A 25993-nucleotide genomic window follows, 5' to 3' on the forward strand; every position below is an offset into this window, starting at 1 on the left:
ATATCTATTGATTAGCACGCTGTCACAGGCTGGAGAAGGTGTTATTGGTTCATTCGTGATCAGACTCGGATTTGTAACGGCAGTTCTCGCAAAGCCCAAAGTCCTGGGGCTATGTGTTTATCAGACGGGCTATCACCTTTCTTGCGCGCGCATGAGCGTGCGCGTGTGTGTGTACGGTGCGCGGTTATAATCACTGATGATCGAGCAAAATTATACTGAAATAACATTCCAATCAATCGCAGGTGGATGAGAGATGAATCATTGTGTTTGTTTGATAAAGATAATTTGCGAGCATTTCCCCAGACGCTTTCAAAACAATACCCACATGTACTGAGGGGAGCTGAAGCTCATTAAATATGCAAATCGTATCCAATCATAGCCGTGGGCGTTTACTTCCAAGTCTTCAGTGCGGCACACCCATCAAAACCGATCGTTTTTCAGAGAGCCTCAAAACCAAGGCAGAAAATAACCTATTACACGCAAACGTCGAAAGTTGACCTCAGACAACAGTATAACATTTTTAAAAAGCCAGTTCATGACACCTTTGAGGCCTGTCAGTAAACGGCCACTGATATGATTGGTTAAAGCTGTTGCATAGGAAACAGTATAAATGCCCACTTGCTATTGCACGCGAGTAAGTGTTTTGAAAACATTACCCATATAAAACCGTCATATACAGATTACGATATAATTTACTTGTGGTTTGTGATGCAGAGCTGTTAGATCGGCTGCTTCAACTTACAACGAATGTTTCTTTGCAAACTCTCTATTAAGGCCTGTTAACACAGGGACGATTTTCGCGTGCGTTTATCGCTGACGTTTAACGCCTCGTGACTAAACAAAGGGCGCCAATGTGAGTGTGCACACCAACGCGCAAAACGTCAGGCGTAAAAGCGTTATTTAAAAAAACCCGCCTCGGGTTCGTTTTTTTTTTGGACGCAGCGTGTTAAAAACTGGCCGACCAATGAGATCGGCGCTTTTGTTCACGTGCCTGGAGCTGCTGAAGTGACAGTAAAACACGACTTGGTGGCGCTCAAGCACAAAGCGGTCTTGTCGAGCACACATTGATACAACGAAGAAGTAGTAAGTAGACAAAGAAGAAGATGAGCTGCTAATGCTGCTTGCCAGTTAGCAAAAAGTGTGTGAATGGTTTTGGCCATAGACATAATATGTCTAGTGGTTTTGGCAAGCATGTAAATACTGTCTCTCTTCTTCTTCTGTGTGACAAGCGAGTGTCAGAAGCATAGACAGTAAAAGATTGCCTACGAGCTTCTCCTCGGGTCTATACGGTACAGCGCGACAGAGTCGCGAGGTTATGACGCAATCGTTAGCCTACTTTTTACAAAAACGGCTTCTACGGGGCGATAGTGTAAGATACAAGGTAATGGAGCATTTTTTACATTGTCGTGTTTGTTTAGAAATAAACAATGGACAAATGGAGTCTTTAAACGCCTCAGATGTAAAGATATTCGCTGTCAAAGTGACACCAAAATGAATGGGACACAATGGGATGCTAACAGCAGGTGATGGATTGGTTAGCAAAGGCTGCCCCTATGGAAGGGACGCTTTCCGGGGGGCCATCTACTGAATTTGCATGTTCACTCGGCGCATCACCAGTGAAAATCGCTTGGGTGTGAACACTCAAGACGCGCCGAAAAACGTCTCGAAAAACGCTGGCGATAAGCGCGCGATATTCGTCCCGGTGTGTACAGGCCTTTACACTGTGCATTTACAAAACATAATGCTCTGAACAAACATATAATATTCTGATGTGATCCAGGATGCCATTATAATAAACCATCCACTTGTTTCTGACACTGGGAACCTTCTGAAGTCTGTACAGAGACACAGACGAGCTGTTTAAACTGGACTCGTCAAAGCGAACGCTCTTTCACTCTTCCATTAGTCCTGTTGTCGGCAGACTCAAGCGTGTGGAGTACGTCAGAAACTGAACGCACGGATTATAATAGGTTCAGTTTGCTTTTGACATGACACTCACATCCAGTGTAGGCAAATGTCAGCCGTTAAGCGACTGAACGCCAGTGGGCGGGGTCTATGGTGTGATGATGTATAACTATTGGTCAGTGTCTTGTCCTGGAGGCAGGCATATGCGAATGTATTTGCCCGTGTGACATCACAGATCCCGCAATATCAAAACGAGCCATTTATGGAGCTTGATCAAATAAATCCCTTGTTTATAATGTGGAGGATGTTTTAAGCTATGAAACTAGACCTTTTATATGCCAAATTTGATTTCTCATGTCATGACCCTTTTATGGTTTATTCCTTTTTTTGGTCATATAACAAATAAAATGTTCTCCTCAAAATGTAACTGTCCTCTACATAAAAGTGGCATTATTGAAGGCTGTGGTTCTCAATCAGGGGCTGGTGCCACTATAGGGGCAAACTTCCATGGTTAACTCAAGAAGATTTGAAATTAATAAATTATAATTAATATGTTAAAATTATCATCCTCTAATCTAAATTAAAATGTTACAAAACATTAAACTACATCTAAGATGTAAAATGAAATGTATTTCTTATAATATTATGGCACAATAAATATAATAAAAAACAATAATAATACAAATATTATTTTTTTTACCCCTCAATGTAACTGGTGTTTTTATTTAAAGAACATACAGTTTTTGAAACTTCTAGTTTAAGGTTTAATCTGAATTTAAGCATTTAATACTACCAATTTCTAATTTAACCTCTTAAACTCTGCAGACCCTGATCAGGGTCCAGAATATTCAAATATATACTTTAAATTTTAAATGTCTGTGGAGGAGCTCTGACTTCATATGTGCTACCATTTTAAAGCATAGAATGTCTACTTTCTGGAGATATGCATCACTTTGGCATTTGTTTTACACAAAGTAACTTATTTACACTAAATGACTCTGGGACCATTTCCGCCTGGATTTTTTTGGCCTACCCAAATTGAAAAGCTTCCCATACACACATACAGTGGTCTCTAAATACTAAATTTTGGTGTAATTTTACAGGAAACCCTTTGTAGTCACATAGAACACTGCTAAAAGTGATAAACATGTAAGTATATGTTGTCTGAGCTGTAATAACCCCCCCCCCATAAAAAAAAAAAGAGGTGCTTTTTTATTTTTTGGTTATATATTCATTTTTGAAAGTGTGTAACTCAGGCCCTGTGTGAATAATATTACCTTTTTTTATGTAATTTCTAACCCCCTATACCAATATACAGTGGTATAAATGCAATGTATAAAAAAAAAGGAGGGGGGGGGGGGGGGTGTTAGGCGGAAATTACATAAAATTGTCCAGTATTTTCTGGAATCTACTGGAAACAGCCCAAACTGTCTGCAGGGTGCTAGAGCACACAGGGCCTGACTTAAACACTTTGAAAAATTAATTTAAACTTTTTTGGGGGGGTTATTATAGCTCAGACAACATATACTTACATGTTTATCACTTTTAGCAGTCATTTATGTAACTTCAAAGGGTTTCTTGTAAAATTACACCAACATTGTGTATTTAGAGACCATTGTGTGTGTGTATGGGAAGCTTTTCAATTTGGGTAGGCCAAATCCAGGCGGAAAAAAAAACCTCCCAGAGCATAAGAGGTTAAAAAAAATGGAAAACAAACAGCTTTGCCATAATTACAGCAGAAATTGTGGAAAGCCTTTGCCTTTAGTGGAAATTGTGTACACCTGTTATCGAGCAGTAGATGAGCTGAGGGGCCTGTTCTCTCAACTCCTCGTACCCCAGTCCCATCTCACTCAGCTTCCCGGGCAAGTAATTCTCCACCAGAACATCACAGACTTTGGCAAGCTGACAAAAGAGAGAGAGAATTAAGTGTGACAGACAAAGTGTTCAAGCCAAAACATCAAATGTTATGTATTGCGTTACAAACTTTTACCTCGGTTATAAGTTTGGTCCCCTTAGGATCTTTAAGATTAACAGCAATGCTCTGCAAGAAAGATGAATCAGGGGAGCACAGCTATAATGCTAGAAGTCATGATCCTATGCATTTTAAGAACAAAACGGAGCATACCTTTTTGTTTCTGTTCACACTCAGAAAATAAGCGCTCTCTTCACCCACAAACGGAGGACCCCATGCTCTTGTGTCGTCTCCAGGGCCTGTCACACATTCACATCTCAATATAGCTGACCGGAGTTCATCCCTCACTGCAGTCAGACACTGTTTAGATCTCAACTAAGAATCATTTTTACAGGAACTGGCAACGTGACGTGTTTAATATGAAAAGTTGTCACTATAGTGCAGCCATTTAGCATGAAAACAGCATTACACACCTCATGCTTGGTCAAATATTACTTTAATATATATGCATGCGAACTTAATGAAAGGGGATTTTTATTATTTTAGAGCTTGAAAGTCCCAGTCCTAATTCAGTTTCATTATATTGAAAACAGTGGCAAGGATATTCTTTAAAATGTAAAAAAGGAGACATGATGGTGAGGAGATAATGGCTGAATTACTATTTTTGGGATCAACCCAATCCTTGAAATGATCCCAAGATCTTCTTAAACTAAAAATTAAAGCAATATATACTTTCGGAACATTATTTTGTTTTATGTTTTTTGAAAGTAATCTCACCAGTGCTACATTTATTTGATAAAAATATAATTATATTTTATATATAAAAATGATCATTTATTCCTGTGATCAAAGCTGAATTTTGAGAACCATTACTCCAGCCTTCAGTGTCACATGATCCTTCAGAAATCGTTCTAAGATCATTCATAAACCGTTTTAGCTGCTTATTTTTTTATTTCAATTTATTTTTGTAATTTTTGAAAATCATGATACACTGCCATTCAAAAGTGTGGGTTAAGTACGATTAAAAAAAAAAGAAAAGAAAAAAAAGAAATTAATACTTTTATTCAGCAAAGACACCTTAAATTGATTAAAAAAGGAGTAAAGACATTTATGAAATAAATAAATATTTATATATTTATAATAAATGCTGTTCTTTTGAACTTTCTATTCAATCGAAGAATCCTGAAGAAGAAAAAAACGGTTTCCATAAAAATATTAAGCAGCTCAACTGTGTTTAACATTAATAACAATAAGAAGAAAAGTTTCTTTAGCACCAAATCAGCATATTAAACTGACTGGAGTAATGATACTGAAAATTCAGCTTTGATCAAAGGAATAAATTATTAATTATTACTTAAAGGTGCACTATGTAACATTTTTGCAGTAAAATATCCAAAAACCAAAATATAATATAATATAATATATTAAAATATATTACAACAGAAACCAGTTCATTTAAATTGTAATAATATTCCACTGTATTTTTGATCAAATAAATGCAGCCTTGGTGAGATTTAGAGACTACTTTCAAAAACATTAATGTTTCCAAACTTTTAACCGCTACTGTATATCTCACATAAAATAATTCACATTATAGCACATTTACTGTACATAAACCTCACCTGGTCGCTCAACTTTGATCACCTCGGCTCCCAAATCTCCTAATATCATAGTAGCAAAAGGTCCAGCCAGAACTCTGCATTGAACACCATAATGATATTGTTTAATATTAAACCTTTACAAGCATATAAAGAGCTTACACTCCTGGGAAAAATTGCAAAATATTTCATTTTAATGGTGTCACCAATTTTAATCACAAATCACTGGTCAGGGAAGTAGCAAGAATCACAATAATACTGTAGATAAAGTAACATGGAATATCCTCCGCCTTTGTTTTCTTTAAATGTTCAAGCCGTGTGGATAAACTTGCAGACAGCTTATTACCGGAGTCAGTGTTGTTCCACTCAATGTTAATGGCTTCAAACAGTTCATGAGTAGTTGAAAATGTCTCCCAGTTTAAAATTTGAGACCAAACCCAGACAGCAACAGTGTCGGCATCGTGTGGAATCCACATGTTCCAGATGTGACCCGGACCTGAGGCGACATCATGTTTCTGTCTGGGAATATGCACTGTTGGACCTGTTCTCAAGCCACTTCTTGGTTGTCTTTGCAAATTGGGCACGTTTGATCATTCGACTTTAGACAACTTTTCATTTATCGGAAAGCTAGTCATTCGGCACTCCAAAGCTTTAAAGGGTTAGTTCACCCAAAAATGAAAATTAGCCCATGATTTACTCACCCTCAAGCCATCCTAGGAGTACAAGACATTCTTCTTTCAGACGAATAAAATCAGAGTTATATTAAAAATGTCGTGGCTAATCCAAGCTTTATAATGGCAGTGAACTGTTGCTCCGTTTTTGAAGTCCATAAAAGTGCATCTATCCATCATATAACTGCTCCACATGAGGTGTATAAGACATTCTTCTTTCAGACAAATACAATCAGAGTTATATTAAAAATGTCGTGGCTAATCCAAGCTTTATAATGGCAGTGAACTGTTGCTCCGTTTTTTAAGTCCATACAAGTGCATCTATCCATCATATAACTGCTCCACACGGCTCCGGTGGGTTAATAAAGGACTTCTGAAGCGAAGCGGTGCGTTTGTGTAAGAAAAATATCTAGATTTCGTCGCTGCCTGATGAAACTCACGTATGTCCAAAACGGTTACTTTTCAGGAAGAGAAAAAAACACCGTATTTCAAAAGCAGTTGAATGTAGCGTTGTCATACTTGGTACGGCATCTTTACATGTAACCATATTCTTGCCAGTGTAATGATATAATCCACATTTGACCAAAATTGAGTTTAAATGGACATACGTGCATATTTTACAGTAACGGTTTTTACAGTACGCGTTCTTCCGATCATTAATTAGAATGGCCAAGTCACGTTTCATATTGACAGAGGAATACGCTCAGTTTATTAAATAGCCTACGTCTTAGTTTATAAAATACGTTTAGTTTATTTAATATTAATTATAAATTTATTAAATGTCTCTAGCAAACTATAAAGGGACAATGAATCAATACACTGACATGGTAATGCTAGACAGATACTTTGTTTGTACAGTCCTACTGTAATTTTGTCACTCCTAGACGTGCGTCTGGCGTCAGGGGGGAAACGTTTACCTCGATGAAGGAAATTCATTGTCTCACCAGGCTATGTTTATTTGGCAATGTATTGCAGAAAAGAAAAGTGAAAATGAAGATGCAACTTCACGAGACCGGCGAGATGCTTCCACAGGGCGGGAGATACGCGGCGTGATTGACAGCTTTGACACCAAATGTATATACGTGAAAATCAGATGACATGATTTCGCAACTTTTCATTGGCCATTTAGATTTGTGAAGCATACTGTATACGGAAACTAACCTGGACATTCAATCCGTCGGAAAATCTCAAAATCCGCAAAATGGACATACGTGGTTTTCATCGGACAGCGACGATTTAAAACTTTATAAAGTAAATTATTTAGCTTCCATCAGATCGCCTTCTGTATTCAACTTACGGAAAAAGTGTAGCGCCCACGCCTCTCGCAGTTTAAAGTGCTTATGCGGCATCTGACGACATTGCACACAAGTTACGTTTTTTCCCGATCTGGCGGAAGCCTTTTATTAACCCCCCAGAGCTGTGTGGAGCTAGCCTAGAAATCTAGACGCACCCTACCCTGTAATTTTCAGCGAGGGTAGTCTAGCAACTCTCCGTAGACTTGTGAGCTTGAATAACCAAACTCTAGTTAGGCCAATCACAGCGTGTATAGAGTCAGTGGGCGGGATTAAAGGGGCACTTCAGCTCTGGGAAGATGAATGTGTATTTAAACTGTGTCATTTATGTAGTAGAAATGTGAAATTATTTTTGAATTTGTGGTATTTGGTAGTACTTTGTGGTATTTGGCATATTTGTTTTTGCAGTAGTTTTTGGGGGGTTATTTTTCCTGTAAATATATCGAGATATATATCGTATATCGAGATATAGCAAAATATATTGAGATATATTTTTTGCTCCATATCGCCCAGCCCTATTTGAAAGACAACCGTTTATCCCGCCCCTCGGATTGAGCCCTGCCAATGGTCTGGCTTGTCAGGCTAGTGTGGAGCAGTTATAGGATGGATAGATGCACTTTTATGGACTTCAAAAACAGAGAAAAAAGTCACTGCCATTATAAAGCTTGGAAGAGCCAGGACATTTTTAATATAACTCAGATTTTATTCATCTGTATGAAGAATGTAATGCACCTAAGACAGGGGTGTCCAAAGTCCGGTCCGCGGGCCAAATGCGGCCCAGGGATGAATTTCAAATGGCCCGCTTGAAATTCATGTTGTTTTTAACCCAGAATGTTTTAGAGTGTAGAGATATAAGCATCCTAAAAAAATCTGGGTTAAAAACAACCCAAGTTGGGTTGAAAATGGACTAACCCAGCCATTGGGTTGTTTTAACCCAGCCATTGGGTTGTTTTAACCCAGTGAATGGGTCGTTTTAACCCAGTGTTTGCTTAAAACAACCCAATCGCTGGGTTAAAACAACCCAACTTGGGTTGCTTTTAACCCAGAATTTTTTAGAGTGTAGAGATATAAGCAATTTTAACCAGGACTGTTTTAACCAGGACTGGTTAAAATTGCTTATATCTCTACATCCTAAAAAATCTGGGTTAAAAACAACCCAAGTTGGGTTGAAAATGGACTAACCCAGCCATTGGGTTGTTTTAACCCTGTGAATGGGTCGTTTTAACCCAGTGGTTGGGTCGTTTTAACCCAGTGGTTGGGTTGTTTTAACCCAGTGAATGGGTCGTTTTAACCCAGTGGTTGGGTTGTTTTAACCCAGTGAATGGGTCGTTTTAACCCAGTGGTTGGGTTGTTTTAACCCAGTGAATGGGTCGTTTTAACCCAGCGGTTAGGTTGTTTTAACCCAGTGAATGGGTCGTTTTAACCCAGCGGTTGGGTTAAATGTTTGCTTAAAACAACCCAATCACTGGGTTAAAACAACCCAACTTGGGTTGTTTTTAACCCAGAATTTTTTAGAGTGTAGAGATATAAGCAATTTTAACCAGGACTGTTTTAACCAGGACTGGTTAAAATTGCTTATATCTCTACATCCTAAAAAATCTGGGTTAAAAACAACCCAAGTTGGGTTGAAAATGGACTAACCCAGCCATTGGGTTGTTTTAACCCTGTGAATGGGTCGTTTTAACCCAGTGGTTGGGTCGTTTTAACCCATTGGTTGGGTTGTTTTAACCCAGTGAATGGGTCGTTTTAACCCAGTGGTTGGGTTGTTTTAACCCAGTGAATGGGTCGTTTTAACCCAGTGGTTGGGTTGTTTTAACCCAGTGAATGGGTCGTTTTAACCCAGCGGTTAGGTTGTTTTAACCCAGTGAATGGGTCGTTTTAACCCAGCGGTTGGGTTAAATGTTTGCTTAAAACAACCCAATCGCTGGGTTAAAACAACCCAACTTGGGTTGTTTTTAACCCAGAATTTTTTAGAGTGTAGAGATATAAGCAATTTTAACCAGGACTGTTTTAACCAGGACTGGTTAAAATTGCTTATATCTCTACATCCTAAAAAATCTGGGTTAAAAACAACCCAAGTTGGGTTGAAAATGGACTAACCCAGCCATTGGGTTGTTTTAACCCTGTGAATGGGTCGTTTTAACCCAGTGGTTGGGTCGTTTTAACCCATTGGTTGGGTTGTTTTAACCCAGTGAATGGGTCGTTTTAACCCAGTGGTTGGGTTGTTTTAACCCAGTGAATGGGTCGTTTTAACCCAGTGGTTGGGTTGTTTTAACCCAGTGAATGGGTCGTTTTAACCCAGCGGTTAGGTTGTTTTAACCCAGTGAATGGGTTGTTTTAACCCAGCGGTTGGGTTAAATGTTTGCTTAAAACAACCCAATCGCTGGGTTAAAACAACCCAACTTGGGTTGTTTTTAACCCAGAATTTTTTAGAGTGTAGAGATATAAGCAATTTTAACCAGGACTGTTTTAACCAGGACTGGTTAAAATTGCTTATATCTCTACATCCTAAAAAAATCTGGGTTAAAAACAACCCAAGTTGGGTTGAAAATGGACTAACCCAGCCATTGGGTTGTTTTAACCCTGTGAATGGGTCGTTTTAACCCAGTGGTTGGGTTAAATGTTTGCTTAAAACAACCCAATCGCTGGGTTAAAACAACTCAATTGGGTTATTTTTAACCCAGCATTTTTTAGAGTGTAGATTTAAACATTCTTGGAAACATTTTGGATAAGGTAAGTACACAAGTCAACAAAATATATTACATTGTTCTAGTGGTTTTTGGATATTTTAAGCCAAACATCTTACATTTATGCCTTTAATTGACTTTTCACAGTAAAGCAGCTCACAATACCAGCAGCTTCCACACACAGAAAGACACTCTTCCTCTGTGCTTCACTGTGGTAAAGATGCATTTATTATTATATTTCTCAGCAGATTTTCAAAGACATCGCTCTGGAGCATCACCGCATGCCACTCGTGTTTCATTGTGATTCATCACTCCACACAAACTTCCCACAGTCTGACAAAAACTTCATTCTGTCTTTGATGCAATGGCTTCTTAAATAGTGCATCTGCTTAAATTTAGCCAAGATAATTAATAGCTTAGAGTTTAACCATTTGTGACCCTGGACTACAAAATCAGTCATAAGTCTCACGGGTATATTTGTGGCAATGGCCAACAATACATTGTATGGGTCAAAATTATCGCTTTTTCTTTGATGCCAAAAATCATCAGGATATTAAGTAAAGATCATGTTCCATGAAGATATTTTGTAAAGTTCCTACCGCAAATATATCAAACATTTATTAGTAGTAGTATTATGCATTGCTAAGGGCTTCATCTGGACAACTTTAAAGGCGATTTTCTCAATATTTCGATTTATTTGCACACTCAGATTCCAGATTTTCAAATCGTGGCATCTCTGCCAAATATTGTATATCCTAACAAACCATTTATAAATGGAAAGCTTATTTATTCAGCTTTGAGATGATGTATCAACCTCAATTTAAAAAAAAAAAAGAAGAAGAAGACCCGTATGACTGGTTTCCAGGGTTACATTTTTGCCCAGGAGTGTGATATGAATGATATGAATGCACATGATATGAAAGCACATACCTTGTCAGATCTAAGACTTTAACGCCATCTAGTGGTCTGATCTGACCTTCACCTGTATTCATGGGGAAATGAGTTTGCATGATTATTATTCAATTCAACAATCAAAGAATTGAATCATTGTATTCTGGAAATTCATTACACATAAAAAAATTAAAAATCTATGTTACAACTAAACAATCCTGTTTTAAGCAGCACAAAAAGAGAGTTGATCCCAGGATCATCGTTCAACTTGATTATATGATTAACAAAAGACTGAAATCATACGTTATCTGGCTTGGCAAAGGGCAAATGTGTTAAAAAGTAACTTGTTGATCCTTTAAGAATTCAGTTGTAAACAAGTACAATAGTTCAGAATTGTTTACCATTTACTTTTGTTTTCCTTTTAAGTACAGGAGTTATACAGGTGTGCGTAAACATGCCACTACAACATAAACAAACAGGTGTGCAAAACAATTACATTACAACAAGCCAAGTGGCGTATATCATTTATATATATTTATATTAATTTATATAGAGCAGTGGTGCATACACATATTTACACCGTAAAATAGAGTAGTATAATGATAAGGTAAATGAGTGTAAAATTAATTTAAAGCTGAAATGAAGGTAGGCTGTGACCACAGCCAACTCACGTGTCGCGCGCACGCGCGTGCACACTAGCGGGGTAACGGTCGGTTTAAAATACAGGTGCTACCTTGCAGTTGGGCAGTGAATGGTCGTCTTATATTCACATAGTTCGTCTTACTCGGTTGTAGAAACTGTGATGTTCTGCTTAGATAAGATAAAACTCTTATAACAACGCTTCCCGACATGTTGACTCGACGTTTACGCACGCAACGCAACGTCTACAAAAGCCCCGCCTCCACGCGTCAATTTTAACAAGAATCCACTGAGGAATCTTTTAAAGCTTTGCAGTGAGTATTGCGGTTATGTCGACACATTTGGCAGCACATAAAGGGGCGTTCATAACATAAATGTCACACAAGAGTCTTCCTGCAAGAGGCGCTCATCAAAAAAAAAAAAAACGATTCCTCCATTCATTGGAACGCATTGCAATTTTAGGACACATTTTGTCTCAAATTGTGTGTATTTGTTTAAATATATAAATTACAGTAATTTCTCCCTGAGATACAAATTAATATCCACCCTAAAATCATTAGAAAATTATCCTTTCCTTCCATGTAAAACGACTGGCGCTGAGAAAAGTAACATCTATCACGTGACCACACAACTCGTACTTCAGCGGCGGATTGATGAATAATATACTGATTTTAATAGACGTTAAATTAACAATACATAACGCATAGTAATATAATATAATATTATATATTTCTTAGTATATAATATAAATACACCGGTCCGTTTCCATCCGTGTTGGCCTACAACTAGACGTCATGACTGAAAAGCCAAGCGGTTTATAAGTAGGTAAAAACTACATTTCCCATAAACCATCACAGGTAGATTGCCACGCAAATACGCCAACACATTTACTCATTTTATTTAATATTTTTTAATCACGAATTTTTATCTAATTAGAGATTTTTTTTAAAACTAAGTTTTTCAGAAACAACAGTGCCCTTAATAAACGACTTTTTGCATTTATAGTAATAATCAAGCAAAACTTTGAAATTAATTCGTATTTCATTTTCATCTTTTGACTGTAAACCCATTTGTTCCCATTCATTGTGTTGTCTGTTGGTTTTGTTGGTATAAAATTGGATTATATTTTCAAATGTTTCAATAAACTTACAAGGTATACAAATGCTTTAATGCACCCATATGTTACTAATGTACGAGATAAAGTATACAGACAACCAATCATTATTGCAATAAAGTGCAATAGGTTATTTAATATATATATCAACTATTTATGATGTGTAGAATCAAACACAAGCACAATTAAACTCTGACCAGTAGATGGCACAAGACACCAATCAACTCACATCTGTAAATATACTCTATTTAACATTTAGTACAGTAAGTAGAGCTGACAAACAATCCTAATATCTCCTGCTGTGTGTTATCAACATCATCATTATTTACATTCTCATTTTTGAACAGCACACACACATGTAAGACAGCACAAATACACTTTATATTAAGATTCAATCCGATAACATTGTACGTTTTAGTTATTAATATTAAGTGTCATAAACATAACAATATGGAATATACAAATACATCTATTGGAGAAACCACAAAAAAACGCCAATACATTTTCTTCTGCTCATTTTATTTAATATTATTTAATCACTAATTTTAATCTCATTAGTGATAGTGATCTTTTTCAGAAACAACACCAATCAGCTCACATCTGTATACTCCGTTTAGCATTTATTACAGTTAAGTTGTTAAAGTCATTAGTATTAAGTGCCATGAACATCAAAATATGGAATATACTAATATATTTATTATGGAATATAAAACTGCATAAGCTAAATCTATTTTATACAAATATACTGTACATGCATACCATGAAATAATATCAACTTCTGATGTTAAAATCTAAACGTAAACACTTTTCCTTTTACATCAATTACAAAATCTTGTCAACTCCACAAACACAAGTTACACAGATGAAGCCACGTCCCAAATACCACGAACCAATCGTGTGCGTGTCCGCGGAGCCCCTTCTGGTCACGTGACTGGCAGCCGTATATATGGAGATGGTCCGCGCTGGTATAAATGAAGTCAAGACGTGACACAAAGTCTCTTTTATTGAAGTGTCACTGCATTTCCAGGGGAGTCCGAGCTACAAGGTAGCTTCGACAAATATCAAGCATGGCAGGTATGTGACGATGAATACACTTTGTAAATTAAGTAATCTCTTACTGCAAAGCACCTGTAAATAGCAATACGATTTATTTACATGTTATATGTTGAGCTTTATAAGTATAAATGCACTGAAAAAGGACCGTGCATGTTCTTTGCATTACTCATATTCATATTTCTGCAGCACTGTGTATGTAAAGTGTGTAATATTGTTATACACTGGCATGATTAATTACAAGTTTAAGATATTTTGTTGTAGTCTTTGGCACAACGCAGACTGTAAAGACTGTAATGTCCTATTAGTGAACGATTTGTTCTTTAGAGTCGGATTTTTGAATTGATTCATTGAATCAAATGCAGGTTCTTGAGTCGACTCAGCAACAGTTCATTGAACCGAGAACCGACTTTTTTCGAATGTGTTCGACTCGATCGCGATGATCAGAGTTTATAACTTTTATGGTAACACTTTATTTTACAGTGTCCTTGTTACATATGTTACATGTACTTAGTCATGGCAATAAATTATGCATAATTACATGCAACTAACCAAACCCCTAACCCTATAGTAACTGTAAAAAAATATTGTTGGTTTAACTTGGAAAAGTAAGTAACCTGATAGCCTTAACATTTTGAGTTCATTGAAATAAAAAAATGTTGTTAATACAATGTAGGAAATTGGTTTAATAAATAGAAACTCAAAATATTATTGTATCTGAACCACATAAATAAAAAACTTTTTGTGATAAATCCTGTTTCACTACATTATTACAAATAAAACACACAATTATGCATATGCTTACAAAATATTTTAATATTTGAATAAAGGGTGATGTTGATTCTCAAATGTTCATTGTATTAACTCAATTTTTTTTTTCAATGAACTCAATTTTAAGGCAACCAGGTAACTTACTTTTGAAATATTTTTTTTTTACAGCGTACATGTTAATTATTAGGGTACACTGTAAAAAATGATTGTGATTTTAACGGTATTTTACTGTAAAAATGCTACGGTGAAAAACAGTTAATTGGTTAACAGAAAGTATCCGTACTATATACGGTGAATAACTGTAATAGATCTAACCTTACATTTCATTTCATTTCACAGTAAAATACCGTTAAATTTACAGTTTTTGGAAGTGAAAAAGAACAAGTCGTTGTGTAATTTACAGTGAAAACCCCGTAAATTGACATTCCCAGAATTCCCAGCGTGACACTTCGCATTTGATGTATGTTCATTGCATTAACTATGTTTCTTCTTTGTTTTTTCTAATCAGTTATGTACATTAGGGTTTTATGTTACATCTGATGTTGTTAAATTAATGTTTATTGCATTTTTTAAATTTAAGTTTTACCATGATGGTGTTTAGTGTTTGTTTGAATGACACTGAGCACCTTCTATATATTAGTATTGTCCCCTTAAAAGCTGCTTGTGATGAGCTTTGATTCATCACGTGATTCTCATCTCCACTGTGATTGGTGGTTGTCCGTGTATATCAAAGATACATAACAGATATTAGTATTTAAATAGGTTGGTAATTTAACATTATTTCAGTTAATGAAATATGTGTTTTTTTACCGTAAATTGTTTACAGTGTAAAAATAATCATTACAATATAAACCTTTGAATTATATGGTTTTGAACTGTAAAAGAAAAAAATTTAAACCGTAATTATTACATTATAAACCTTTAAATTATATGGTGCTGTCCCTAAAAACCTAAAACGTTACTGCCGTATTTTTTACGGTGTTCTGGCAACCACAGCTGCCGTTTTTTTACCGTAAATTTTACAGGGATTTTTTTTACAGTGTACAATGGGGTAAAAGGCTCTCAAACTTTTGATACCAAGTACCACCTCAAATTTTTGGCTCTCCAAGTACCACCATAATGACCAACATTAAAATACAGTATTCAACTACATCTCTGCACGGTTCAAAAACGAGGCAGTTTATTCCTAATAAGAATATTTATTGTTGTCAACCACTTTAACATGGTAAATACACAGTTTGTACATTAACACTGCACTGTGCTTACATACAGGTAAATAAAAAAAAAAATCTTGTGTTTTAACATTACTTTATTTAGTGATTCCTCTGCGTACCACACTTTGAGAACCACTGCACTAGATGCTAGAAAAACTTGCCTCAGCACTTTCCAAAACATCCGCTTTTCAAGATGCACGTGGAAATTTGTCTGATCTTTGACGCGATCACGGGCAGCAGCGCAAAGTTGATTCTGCACTCATTTGATCTAATATTTGATGTTTTTAAAAATGTTGTATATTTAAGTAGCAAATAAGAATCGCTAAAATGATTGAATATATTTTGAAACAAAGGTCTTGTTAATGTTTATCACTTTTGTTCGAGGTGATAAAAGCAACAGTTTTTTAAAAGGCACTATATTTAACATGATAATAAATAGGGGCTGACTTTTCCATTTGTTGACATGACATGGTTTGATTCAGATTGTAAATATCATTTATAAATTTGGGTGTCCACCTTAGAGATAATCTCCATATTTCTAATGAAACCATCATATTTAAAACTGTGATATTAATCATGTCATATAATAAAATATAATTTATTGTTATGACTGTAAATCTATATTCAATTATTATTGGATCTCCTTCAATTCTTTCAGAATATTTACTTTTTAAATGATTTTGTTTCTATATTTTCCAGATATATTTCTATATTAATATATTTTAATGAGAGCATATTTATTGATAAAAAATGAATTCTTTTATTCATCAAAATAAACAGAAAATAGTTCAAACTTTGCTAACGTGATTGTTTCGAACAAGTATTAACGTTGACTTTATTAAAAACATATTATTTTAGCGAAAGTATTTGTGCCTTTTGCCCCATGTGTGGGGTAATAAGCCCCCCTCGACACTGCATATATTTTTAAGATTTTTAAATAAAATAAACCACTTTTATGATTTATTTTCACACAAAATATGTTGCTCCATAAATGTTCAATACAAACATATATTTTTCTGTATATCATACATTTATAGGAGTACATACATTTAAGGTGTGCCTTTAGCCCCGCTGTACCCTATTAATCAGTATTAAATGTATAATTACACTGTGACAATGTCACCTTAAAATAGTGTAACCAACTTTTTTAAATGACTGGTTTTGTGTGACTCGCAATGAGCCGAGGAATCATTAACCTCTTAACTGTCACCGGCCCACTGGCAGGACACCTGGCACTCGATCGCCTTTTTTCGTATCATATTTTGAGTAATTATCATAAATTAGGTATCATTCGAAAGCTTACGAACTCAAAATTCATCCTGTGAAAACCATGTTGCAATTGGACGTTGCGTTACCATGGAAATGGTACTTTAAATTCTTCTAGCGGGCTCCTCCCCTAGTGGGCGGTGTCATGCTTCATATTCCAACATTTATTTTAACTACTTTATAATCAAAATCTTTTCTAATCCTGACAAAAAACATATCGTCGGAAAGGTCTGAGTCTCAAGGTTCCATATTTGGTGACCGTTTTGTGATGGAAGTGACATTTGGACAGAAATTTACAGGAAAATGCATAAAAAAACAATCAATGGAATTTCAATGACACCCGGTGGCTATTTGTGGTACAGCGCCTAAACAAAATCTCATGGGGACTTAAATTTTTGTGATATCAACTTCAAATTTGGAACACAACTTGGTTAGACTTATGGCTTTGATTTTATAGTAATTTTAGATTGAAACATTTTTTTGTAAAATATATATTTTATATAAAATATAAAATATTTAGTACAGTATTTTTGATTTACAGTAAATTTAAACTTCCATAACTTTTTCATACTTTCATATTTTGAATTGCTTTCACTTCAGCAATAATCTGGCGAGTGACTGCTTTAAAACAAGACCAGCCTTAGGTCTAGCATTCTTGAATTACAGGCCTTTAAGTTTGGATAGTGCATTTTCATGTGTATTCTCAAAAAGGGGGGTGACAGTTAAAAGCCAAAATGTTTTAATTTTAATAAATAGCATTGAATGAAAACATGCAAAACTTTTGAGCTGAGAGATATAAAATAATGAACATTGTTTAAAGCAGATTAGTTATTAAATGCGAAGATTCTTTTATGCACTGAATTATGGCTACTGAACTCTGACATTAAGTACAAACACCCCTTTGTAATAACTTTATTGAAGAAAAAACATAACAATATGGCTTTTCTGGAATATTTTTCGTCATATTCCAAGCAATGATGTAAGGAACCATGCCATGAGGTAAAAGAATCACTGAATCATTTTGAACCGATTCTTTGAAATGAATTGTTCAAACGAACCGATTCTTGGAATCAAATCAAAACTCAACAAAAATCTTAATGCTTTTTAAAACCATATTAAATATATGATGTCCATGTTTTGTCTCTTCAATTAAGTAACGTATAGGCATAACTCTCATAAGTCTGCTGTTAGTATATTGAGCTTTGTAAGTTGGATGTCATTATGTGGATCATGCATCATTGACTTCCATCAAGGCTTATTTTTGGGAAATCCATTCTTAGCAAGATAATGTGAAATCAAATGAATCGACCTCATCTGTCAGTCATTGCTATGTTTAGCCAAACCCTCTCATTTCCTTGCAGCAGAACAGGCGTTTGTCACTTTGGCTACAAATGATAGCTATGCAAGAGGAGCTATGGTGCTTGGAAAATCCCTTAGGAACCACAAGACGTCAAAAAAGCTGGTGGTGCTCATTGGACCCCGTGTGTCCGATCAGTCAAGGTACGCCATGTCAATTTCAGCCACTATTGCAAACCCGTCTTACATCCGTGGAAGACAGAATTAACAGTTTTTGAATGTTTTTAGGGCAGTGCTTCATAAGCTCTATGATGAAGTCAGGCTAGTGGATGTGCTGGACAGTGGGGACGCCGCACATTTGGCCATGATGAAGAGACCCGATCTGGGTGTCACATTCACCAAGCTGCACTGCTGGACTCTCACACACTACTCAAAATGTGTGTTTATGGATGCAGACACACTGGTGAGTGTTGAGTTTGGTTGTGCCTTGTCAAAACATGCATGAAATATTCATAATGCGGTTAGTCCGTGTGGTTTGTTATGTCATTTGAATTACATTGTGCCTCATTAACTAGTGTGTGAATGTGTGCCTCTGCGTTACGTTTAACTGGATTAACTTGCACTAAGGTGTCTCTGCATGTCTTCAACTTAAGATTTTAACCCATTTATCCGTTTACAAACACAGAAATATTGTAAAATATATTATCACATTTTAAAAGAATCTTCAGTGTCACATGATCCTTCAGAATTCATCCTGATATGCTGATTTGTGGCTCAAGAAACATTTCACATAATCAGACATTTTTGCAGTTTTGCTGTTTAATATGTTTTTGGAAATCTCTTTTTTTTTCTTCAGGATTCATTGAATAGAACGTTAAAAAGAACAGCATTTTTTTGAAATAGAGACTGCCATCCTTTGATCAATTTAATGTCCTTGCATTAAAACAATTAAAACAAAAAACATGTTTGAACGGTACTGCTTTTTTTTTGTGAAACAGGATAATCAACAGAAATTTCTGTAAGAATAATATTTTTTGTCCATCTGGAATGTGTGGGATCTTTAGGTGTAGTATGTCATTATGATTTTTTTTTTAATAGTTATTTGGACTTTTTTGTTATGTGCCCCAATGAATTGTACACAATAAGACCAGACATATTTATTAACCCTTAAAGGTGCTCTAAGCGATGTCATGCGTTTTTTAGGCCAAAACATTTTTTAAACACAAACAGTACTCCAGCCAATAGCCGACAAGAATGATTTTCACCCCCAAATCATTCTTGTCGGCTATTGGCTGGAGCACTGTTTGTTGTGCTTCGTGGTCCAGACTGCACCAGTTTGTTTTTGTTGCAGTTTGTGGAGCTTAGGCGGACTACAGAGACCGGGTTTTTTTACAGTGTGTTCAGGGAACAGGCAGCTAGCGGATAGCGAGGAGATGTTTGCTGTATGTGACTAAATGTTTTGGCCTAAAATGCGTGTGACATCGCTTGGAGCACCTTTAAAGGGTTAGTTCACCCAAAAATTAAAATTGTCATTAATTACTTACCCTCATGTCGTTCGACACCCGTAAGACCTCCGTTCATCTTCGGAACACAAATGAAGATATTTTAGTTGAAATCCGAGGGCTCTGAAAGGCCTCCATTGGCACAATGCACTTTACACTCTCAAGACCCATAAAAGGTACTAAAGACGTCGTTACAAAGTCCATCTCACTACAGTGGTTCTACAATAACTTTATGAATCGGCGAGAATAGTTTTTGTGCACAAAAAAACCCTAAATAACGACTTATATTGTGATGAATATTTCAAAACAACGCATCATGAAGCTTTAAAGCGTTATGAATCATGAATCAGTGAGTCGATTCAGCGGTTTGAATCGCCAAAGTCATGTGATTTCAGCAGTTTGGCGGTTTGACACACGATCCGAATCATGATTCGACTCGCTGATTCATAACGCTTCGAAGCTTCATGATGCATTATTTTGAAATCGTCATCACTATGTAAGTCGTTATTTCGGTTTTTTTTGCGCACAAAAACTATTCTCGCCGATTCATAAAGTTATTGTAGAACCACTGTAGTGAGATGGACTTTGTAACGACGTCTTTAGTACCTTTTATGGGTCTTGAGAGTGTAAAGTGCATTGTGCCAATGGAGGCCTTTCAGAGCCCTCGGATTTCAACTAAAATATCTTTTGTGTTCCGAAGATGAACGGAGGTCTTACGGGTGTTGAACGACATGAGGGTAAGTCATTAATGACAGAATTTTCATTTTTGGGTGAACTAACCCTTTAAGCCTTGTTTATACTTTCGCCTGGCTCCGCAGCGCGAGCCTCCGCTGACTGCGTGCGCTCCTCCCCAAACGGACGAGGCGTTTATACTCGACGCACTCGCCGTAGTGCTATTCTTTGAAACGGCAGAGGACGACTCGGAGTAATTGTTCTACAAATAGGAAAAAGAGGTTACAATTTGCACGAGCTCACCAAAATTGGACAGTTGAAGACTGGAAAAATGTTGCCTGGTCTGATGAGTCTCGATTTCTGTTGAGACATTCAGATGGTAGAGTCAGAATTTGACGTAAACAGAATGAGAATATGGATCCATCATGCCTTGTTACCACTGTGCAGGCTGGTGGTGGTGGTGTAATGGTGTGGGGGATGTTTTCTTGGCACACTTTAGGCCCCTTAGTGCCAATTGGGCATCGTTTAAATGCCACGGCCTACCTGAGCATTGTTTCTGACCATGTCCATCCCTTTATGACCACCATGTCCCCATCCTCTGATGGCTACTTCCAGCAGGATAATGCACCATGTCACAAAGCTCCAATCATTTCAAATTGGTTTCTTGAACATGACAATGAATTCACTGGACTAAAATGGCCCCCACAGTCACCAGATCTCAACCCATTAGAGCATCTTTGGGATGTGGTGGAACGGGAGCTTCGTGCCCTGGATGTGCATCCCACAAATCTCCATCAACTGCAAGATGCTCTCCTATCAATATGGGCCAACATTTCTAAAGAATGCTTTCAGCACCTTGTTGAATCAATGCCGCGTAGAATTTTGGCAGTTCTGAAGGCGAAAGGGGGTCAAACACAGTATTAGTATGGTGTTCCTAATAATCCTTTAGGTGAGTGTTGTTTTGTGAATTTTTTTAAATTTGATTAAACATGGATCTTTATTTTCAATAAAAGGACTTATTTATGCTTTTGTAGACTAATTTTGTAAATATAAGCAATTTGTACGTGCAAACCAATTTTTTGTACGGTTTATGGTGCAAACTGGGTGCCTGTGTGAAGAGACGTCATGCTCGGCTAGATTCGCCTAGAACTCTTGCATCTTCGAATACGGAGTCGCACAAAAAGTAAAAAAAAAAGTGCTGCACACCGCCACGTGAAATGGGGTCTTGCGCACTCAATGCGCACTACCGCCCACTCCGCGATGACGTCATTTTTGCCGCGGACACCCTCGCGCTCGTGCGGACGCGCCGGGTATAAACAAGGCTTTATGCTCTTCTCCCATACCTGAAACAACTCCTTCCCTCAAAAAAGCCCTAAAATTATACTTATTCCTTTTTTTTTGTCCAGAAAGCTTGTATCATTTAATTTGTATATTTTTAATGCATATTTTTGGGATATAGTTTTTATTTTATTTACCTAAATTACTAGATTTGACCAATAATTTTAATCTAAATTAAATTATATAAAACATTCTTTCACTTAAATACAAAATAACTCTCCATTACATGCAAAAACATGTTAAAACCGCTCACAAAGTCTCACATTGGGTGAGTTCAAGTGCAACAAGAGTCTTAAGGTTTTGGATCACTCCAATAAACACTGTTCGGTCAAAAATGACCGAATCATTTTATGTTTTGAAATGTTTTATTTTTTTGCTTCATCAGAATGGGATGACACTTGGTGACTTTTGTCATATTAGCGATATGGAAATAATGGAGATGACTTGGTTATGTTAAAGGTCCGGGGTCGTGGAATCACACTTTGCTCCTTTGCGGACAAAAATGACAGACATTTGGTCATACAAACCACAAATCAGCCATGATGTAGAAAAAAGGTGCAAAGCGGGACCAAAACAACTCAGTGGCTTAAAGTATTAGATTTAGCTCCTACAGCGATGTAGGGGTGACACTCTAAAATATCAAGAGTGTTAAATAGACACAACCACCCACCTACATATACTGTATATATATATATATATATATATTCATTCATCTACATGGTATACGATAAATTGATTCACCACCTAGGAAGATAGGGAGCTAATCGAGGGACACACACACACGTGCGCGCCAGTCTCGTGCACACATCGAGTTCTCTTTCACTCTTGAACAAAAAAATAACAACACAAAGAATGTTGCCAAAATGCCAGTTTTGTCGAGTATTCTCATATTAGGAGTCTTAAATGAGTTAAATAACGTCTTAAATGAACTCGTGAGAAAGTGACAGCAACACTGAGGATGTCTGTCATTTTAATGTTCATCAAAGAACAAAGGGAACAGAAAATGTTTTCACTTTAATGATTAATCTATATTTCATTTATTATTTATGAAGTTAAGAAAGGTGTTGATAACTTTATTCAATTTCTGTGTTGGCTATGTCTGACAGGGAAGGCCATGGGTAAATATGACATTTATTATAATGGGTTTGTGTAAAGATTGTTTTAAGTTCAATTAAATTAATTTGTATTTTTTTAAAGCCTAATAAATGTTGAAATTGGTAGCTTTCAGTTATACTGTAATGTAACGTCATTAATGTTTCATAGAGACTTTAGTATCAGTGATACTGGCATTCATTCATAAAAAGATGCCATTACAACACATATTTAAAATATGCTGTCTTTAAATTGTTTCTTCATTAATTTGGAAAGTAACTGAAATTATTACAATATCAAAATATTAATAACTCCAAAAATATTGAAAACTTGTGATTAATCGCGATTAATTACAGAAAACAATGTGATGAATTTGTAACGATTCACAGCACTAATATATATATATATATATAACTATAACGCAGAGCACATTTTTGCAAATGTGTGAAACAAAATCAATAATTCAGCCAAACAAACAAACACACAGCAGGGAAGAGGTTACACTCTAAAACATCAGTTCAACACAGACACACACACTCGCGTAAACAAACTCACAGACACACAAACCACAACATTATACACCCACAAATGAACTGGTGTGGCTGTATCAATATGGTAAAATTTAGCCAAAAGACTCCAATAAGAGGTACAAATGTTAGTTACATTTTAAGGCTTCGGTCACTTTTGACCGCGAAGAAGCTAAGTGTGACCCTTAAACAAAGAGGACCACAGGGTTAAAAAAAAATGAAAGAAAATGAATTTCAGGTCAAAATGACCTGAGGAGAGAATTGGGCCAATTTTGACTTTTATGTTGACCGTTCTGAGAAGTGTCACACTTGTTTGTTCGCTGTAGGTGGTCTCAAACATCGATGAGCTGTTCGACAGAGAGGAGTTGTCTGCAGCGCCGGACCCCGGTTGGCCTGATTGTTTCAACTCTGGTGTGTTCGTGTTTCGCCCGTCCAACGAAACCTACGGAAAACTTCTGCAGTACTGCACAGAGCACGGCAGCTTTGATGGTATGTAAACTATCGGTGGCATTCGTTTTGGGTGTGTCAGAGCTCTGAATGTCAGCTGGAGCAAAAGCCTGAGAGCTTTACTATGTAGTTTTAAACATCTTAAAGAAATAGTCTAGGTTTGTTAGTTTTTCCATTGTAAAGGCCTGTAGATGTAACCCCTCCTGTTCGAATCGCCCACTCCAAGTGGGACTCGAACCCGAGTCCGCTGGCATGAGAGTCGGATGCTCTAACAAGGAGGCTAAAGGCTGCAACCTCTAGTGTCAGTCGCTAGAGCGTCTCTTGAGATCAGAGGAGTGAGGTATACTCGACTAGGGCTGTGCGATATTGAAGAAAAATGTGATATGCGATATCCTTGTTAAATAATGGGATATTCGATATGCGATACGATATTGCTTTAAGTGTGTATTATCTATTTAAATTATATTTTAATTATATTATATTTCAAAAACTGAGAATGATACCATTTGTGTTTCACATTCTTTCTGGGAAAAGAAAGCATTGACAGTTTGAGTGTGTAACAAAAAAAAAGAATGGCTTGCCTTGTGTGCACATTTTGGTGAGTGTGCCAGACAGCAGACAGCACGGGACTGCAAAGAGTTGTTTTCCGCAAGTTATTGTGTTTAATAACTCTTTTTGACGTCAAGCAAATAACAGTCGTGTGCCCAGTCTATTCTCTGCTATATGAGTTGACCTAATACATACAATTTTCACAATGTTGAAGTAGCCTATTAAAATCATTCAGATATTGTGTGCCCTTGCGATATGCATATTGCGATATGTATACTTGCGATATTTCGATATATTGCGCAGCCCTAACAGCGACTACTAGCTGGCCTCCGTTACACTCACACCAAGAAAAATAACTATAACGAAAACTACATTAGCATCCGCACCAACAGACAATAACGTTCTGTTTATTATAGTTGTGTTTTTTCAGGCCCCGAAAACCATTTTCATGTAAATAAACAGCTAAAACACATAAGTTATTAATTGAAAACGGTGTCTTGTAAATGCGCCTAAAAAGGTTTAACCCCCACTTAATGGTGCTTTTTGTCATTTTTTAGAGTTTGGACTTAGACACACCTGAACTAACTAATCAAGTGCTGCGTCCCAATTCACATACTATCCGTACTAAATAGTATTAGAAAATAGAATTAGAATGTCCCAAATCATAGTATTGCGGTGCGTATGTGTTGCAGGAGCAGCATGTGCTGTTGTGCTTTCACATTCGCTGCGTTTGCAGTGCGCAACTGATCCGCGGTTGTAGACTATACAACAAACACAGCATTTATTCATTATTTTTATTTCAAATCCAAAAGTTGTTACTGAACATGGCTAGTCAGCATTGCAATTGTCTGTGTATAGCCTAACACTCTTTCATAGATGTCACGTTTATAAACGCACTACATTTAAATAACGTTTTATTCATTTCAGTACTTTATATTTATTAGGGCTGGGCGATATGGCTGAAAACTGTATCATGATATAAGTGTTTCATATCTATCGATAATTATTTATATTTTTATGACCTATTTAAAATAAGGACCAGGAGAAAAATATATTGCATTCAAAAAAAAATATTTTAAACGTAACCTTCCTCTGATTATAATCCCCTCAGTTATAAAGGCAGAAATGGCAACACAACCATGGAAAACACTCAAATAATTAAAATGTAAACACAAGTCTAAAATCACAATGAACACTTAACAATTATCTTTTAACATTAAGGTGCAGTGTCTCCGTTATTTCTTTGTACTGTTTAGATGCTTTGTCATAAGGCACTGATGCAGAGTACCTCTCCATGTCGTTTCAAAGAATAGCACAACGGCGAGCGTGTCGAGTATAAACGCGCCCCCAACGGACAAGGCGCGCGCGCAGTCAGTGAGGCTCGCGCTGCAGAGCCAGACGAGAGTATAAACAAGGCTTAAGGTGGTAAAACAAGTTTGGTCTGACTATGGTCCAAAAAACTGCCATACTGGTGACCTGACTTGTTTTCCTGATTTATCAACAATGTCCTCGCTCGCTGCGGCACTCATTTTCCACTTATCACTCCACGCCGGTTCT

General features: G+C 36.6%; 2 protein-coding genes across 4 annotated transcripts in view; one reads left to right on the top strand and one right to left on the bottom strand.

Annotated features, from left to right (window-relative positions):
- The window catches only part of sugct (succinyl-CoA:glutarate-CoA transferase), a 235127-nt gene extending 223174 nt beyond the window's left edge, over positions 1-11953 (bottom strand). The window contains exons 1-6 of one of the 2 annotated variants that reach the window (XM_079805985.1): positions 11690-11953; positions 10996-11047; positions 5440-5513; positions 4031-4116; positions 3896-3946; positions 3687-3807 (exon numbers count right to left, since the gene is read on the bottom strand). In XM_079805985.1, coding sequence (XP_079662111.1) covers positions 3687-3807; positions 3896-3946; positions 4031-4116; positions 5440-5513; positions 10996-11047; positions 11690-11807 — 502 coding nt within the window. In that variant the 5' untranslated portion in view covers positions 11808-11953. Of the gene's footprint in view, positions 1-3686; positions 3808-3895; positions 3947-4030; positions 4117-5439; positions 5514-10995; positions 11048-11627 lie in introns of both variants that reach the window. The other variant, XM_079805986.1, reaches the window with a different exon arrangement.
- Positions 11954-13563: 1610 nt separating this feature from the next.
- The window catches only part of gyg1b (glycogenin 1b), a 31848-nt gene continuing 19418 nt past the window's right edge, over positions 13564-25993 (top strand). Inside the window, exons 1-4 of one of the 2 annotated variants that reach the window (XM_079805998.1) lie at positions 13564-13783; positions 18378-18513; positions 18598-18772; positions 23767-23929. In XM_079805998.1, coding sequence (XP_079662124.1) covers positions 13777-13783; positions 18378-18513; positions 18598-18772; positions 23767-23929 — 481 coding nt within the window. In that variant the 5' untranslated portion in view covers positions 13564-13776. Of the gene's footprint in view, positions 13784-18374; positions 18514-18597; positions 18773-23766; positions 23930-25993 lie in introns of both variants that reach the window. The other variant, XM_079805997.1, reaches the window with a different exon arrangement.

Source organism: Gobio gobio (genome assembly GCF_949357685.1).
Source record: "Gobio gobio genome assembly, chromosome: 23".
NCBI lineage: Eukaryota > Metazoa > Chordata > Actinopteri > Cypriniformes > Gobionidae > Gobio > Gobio gobio.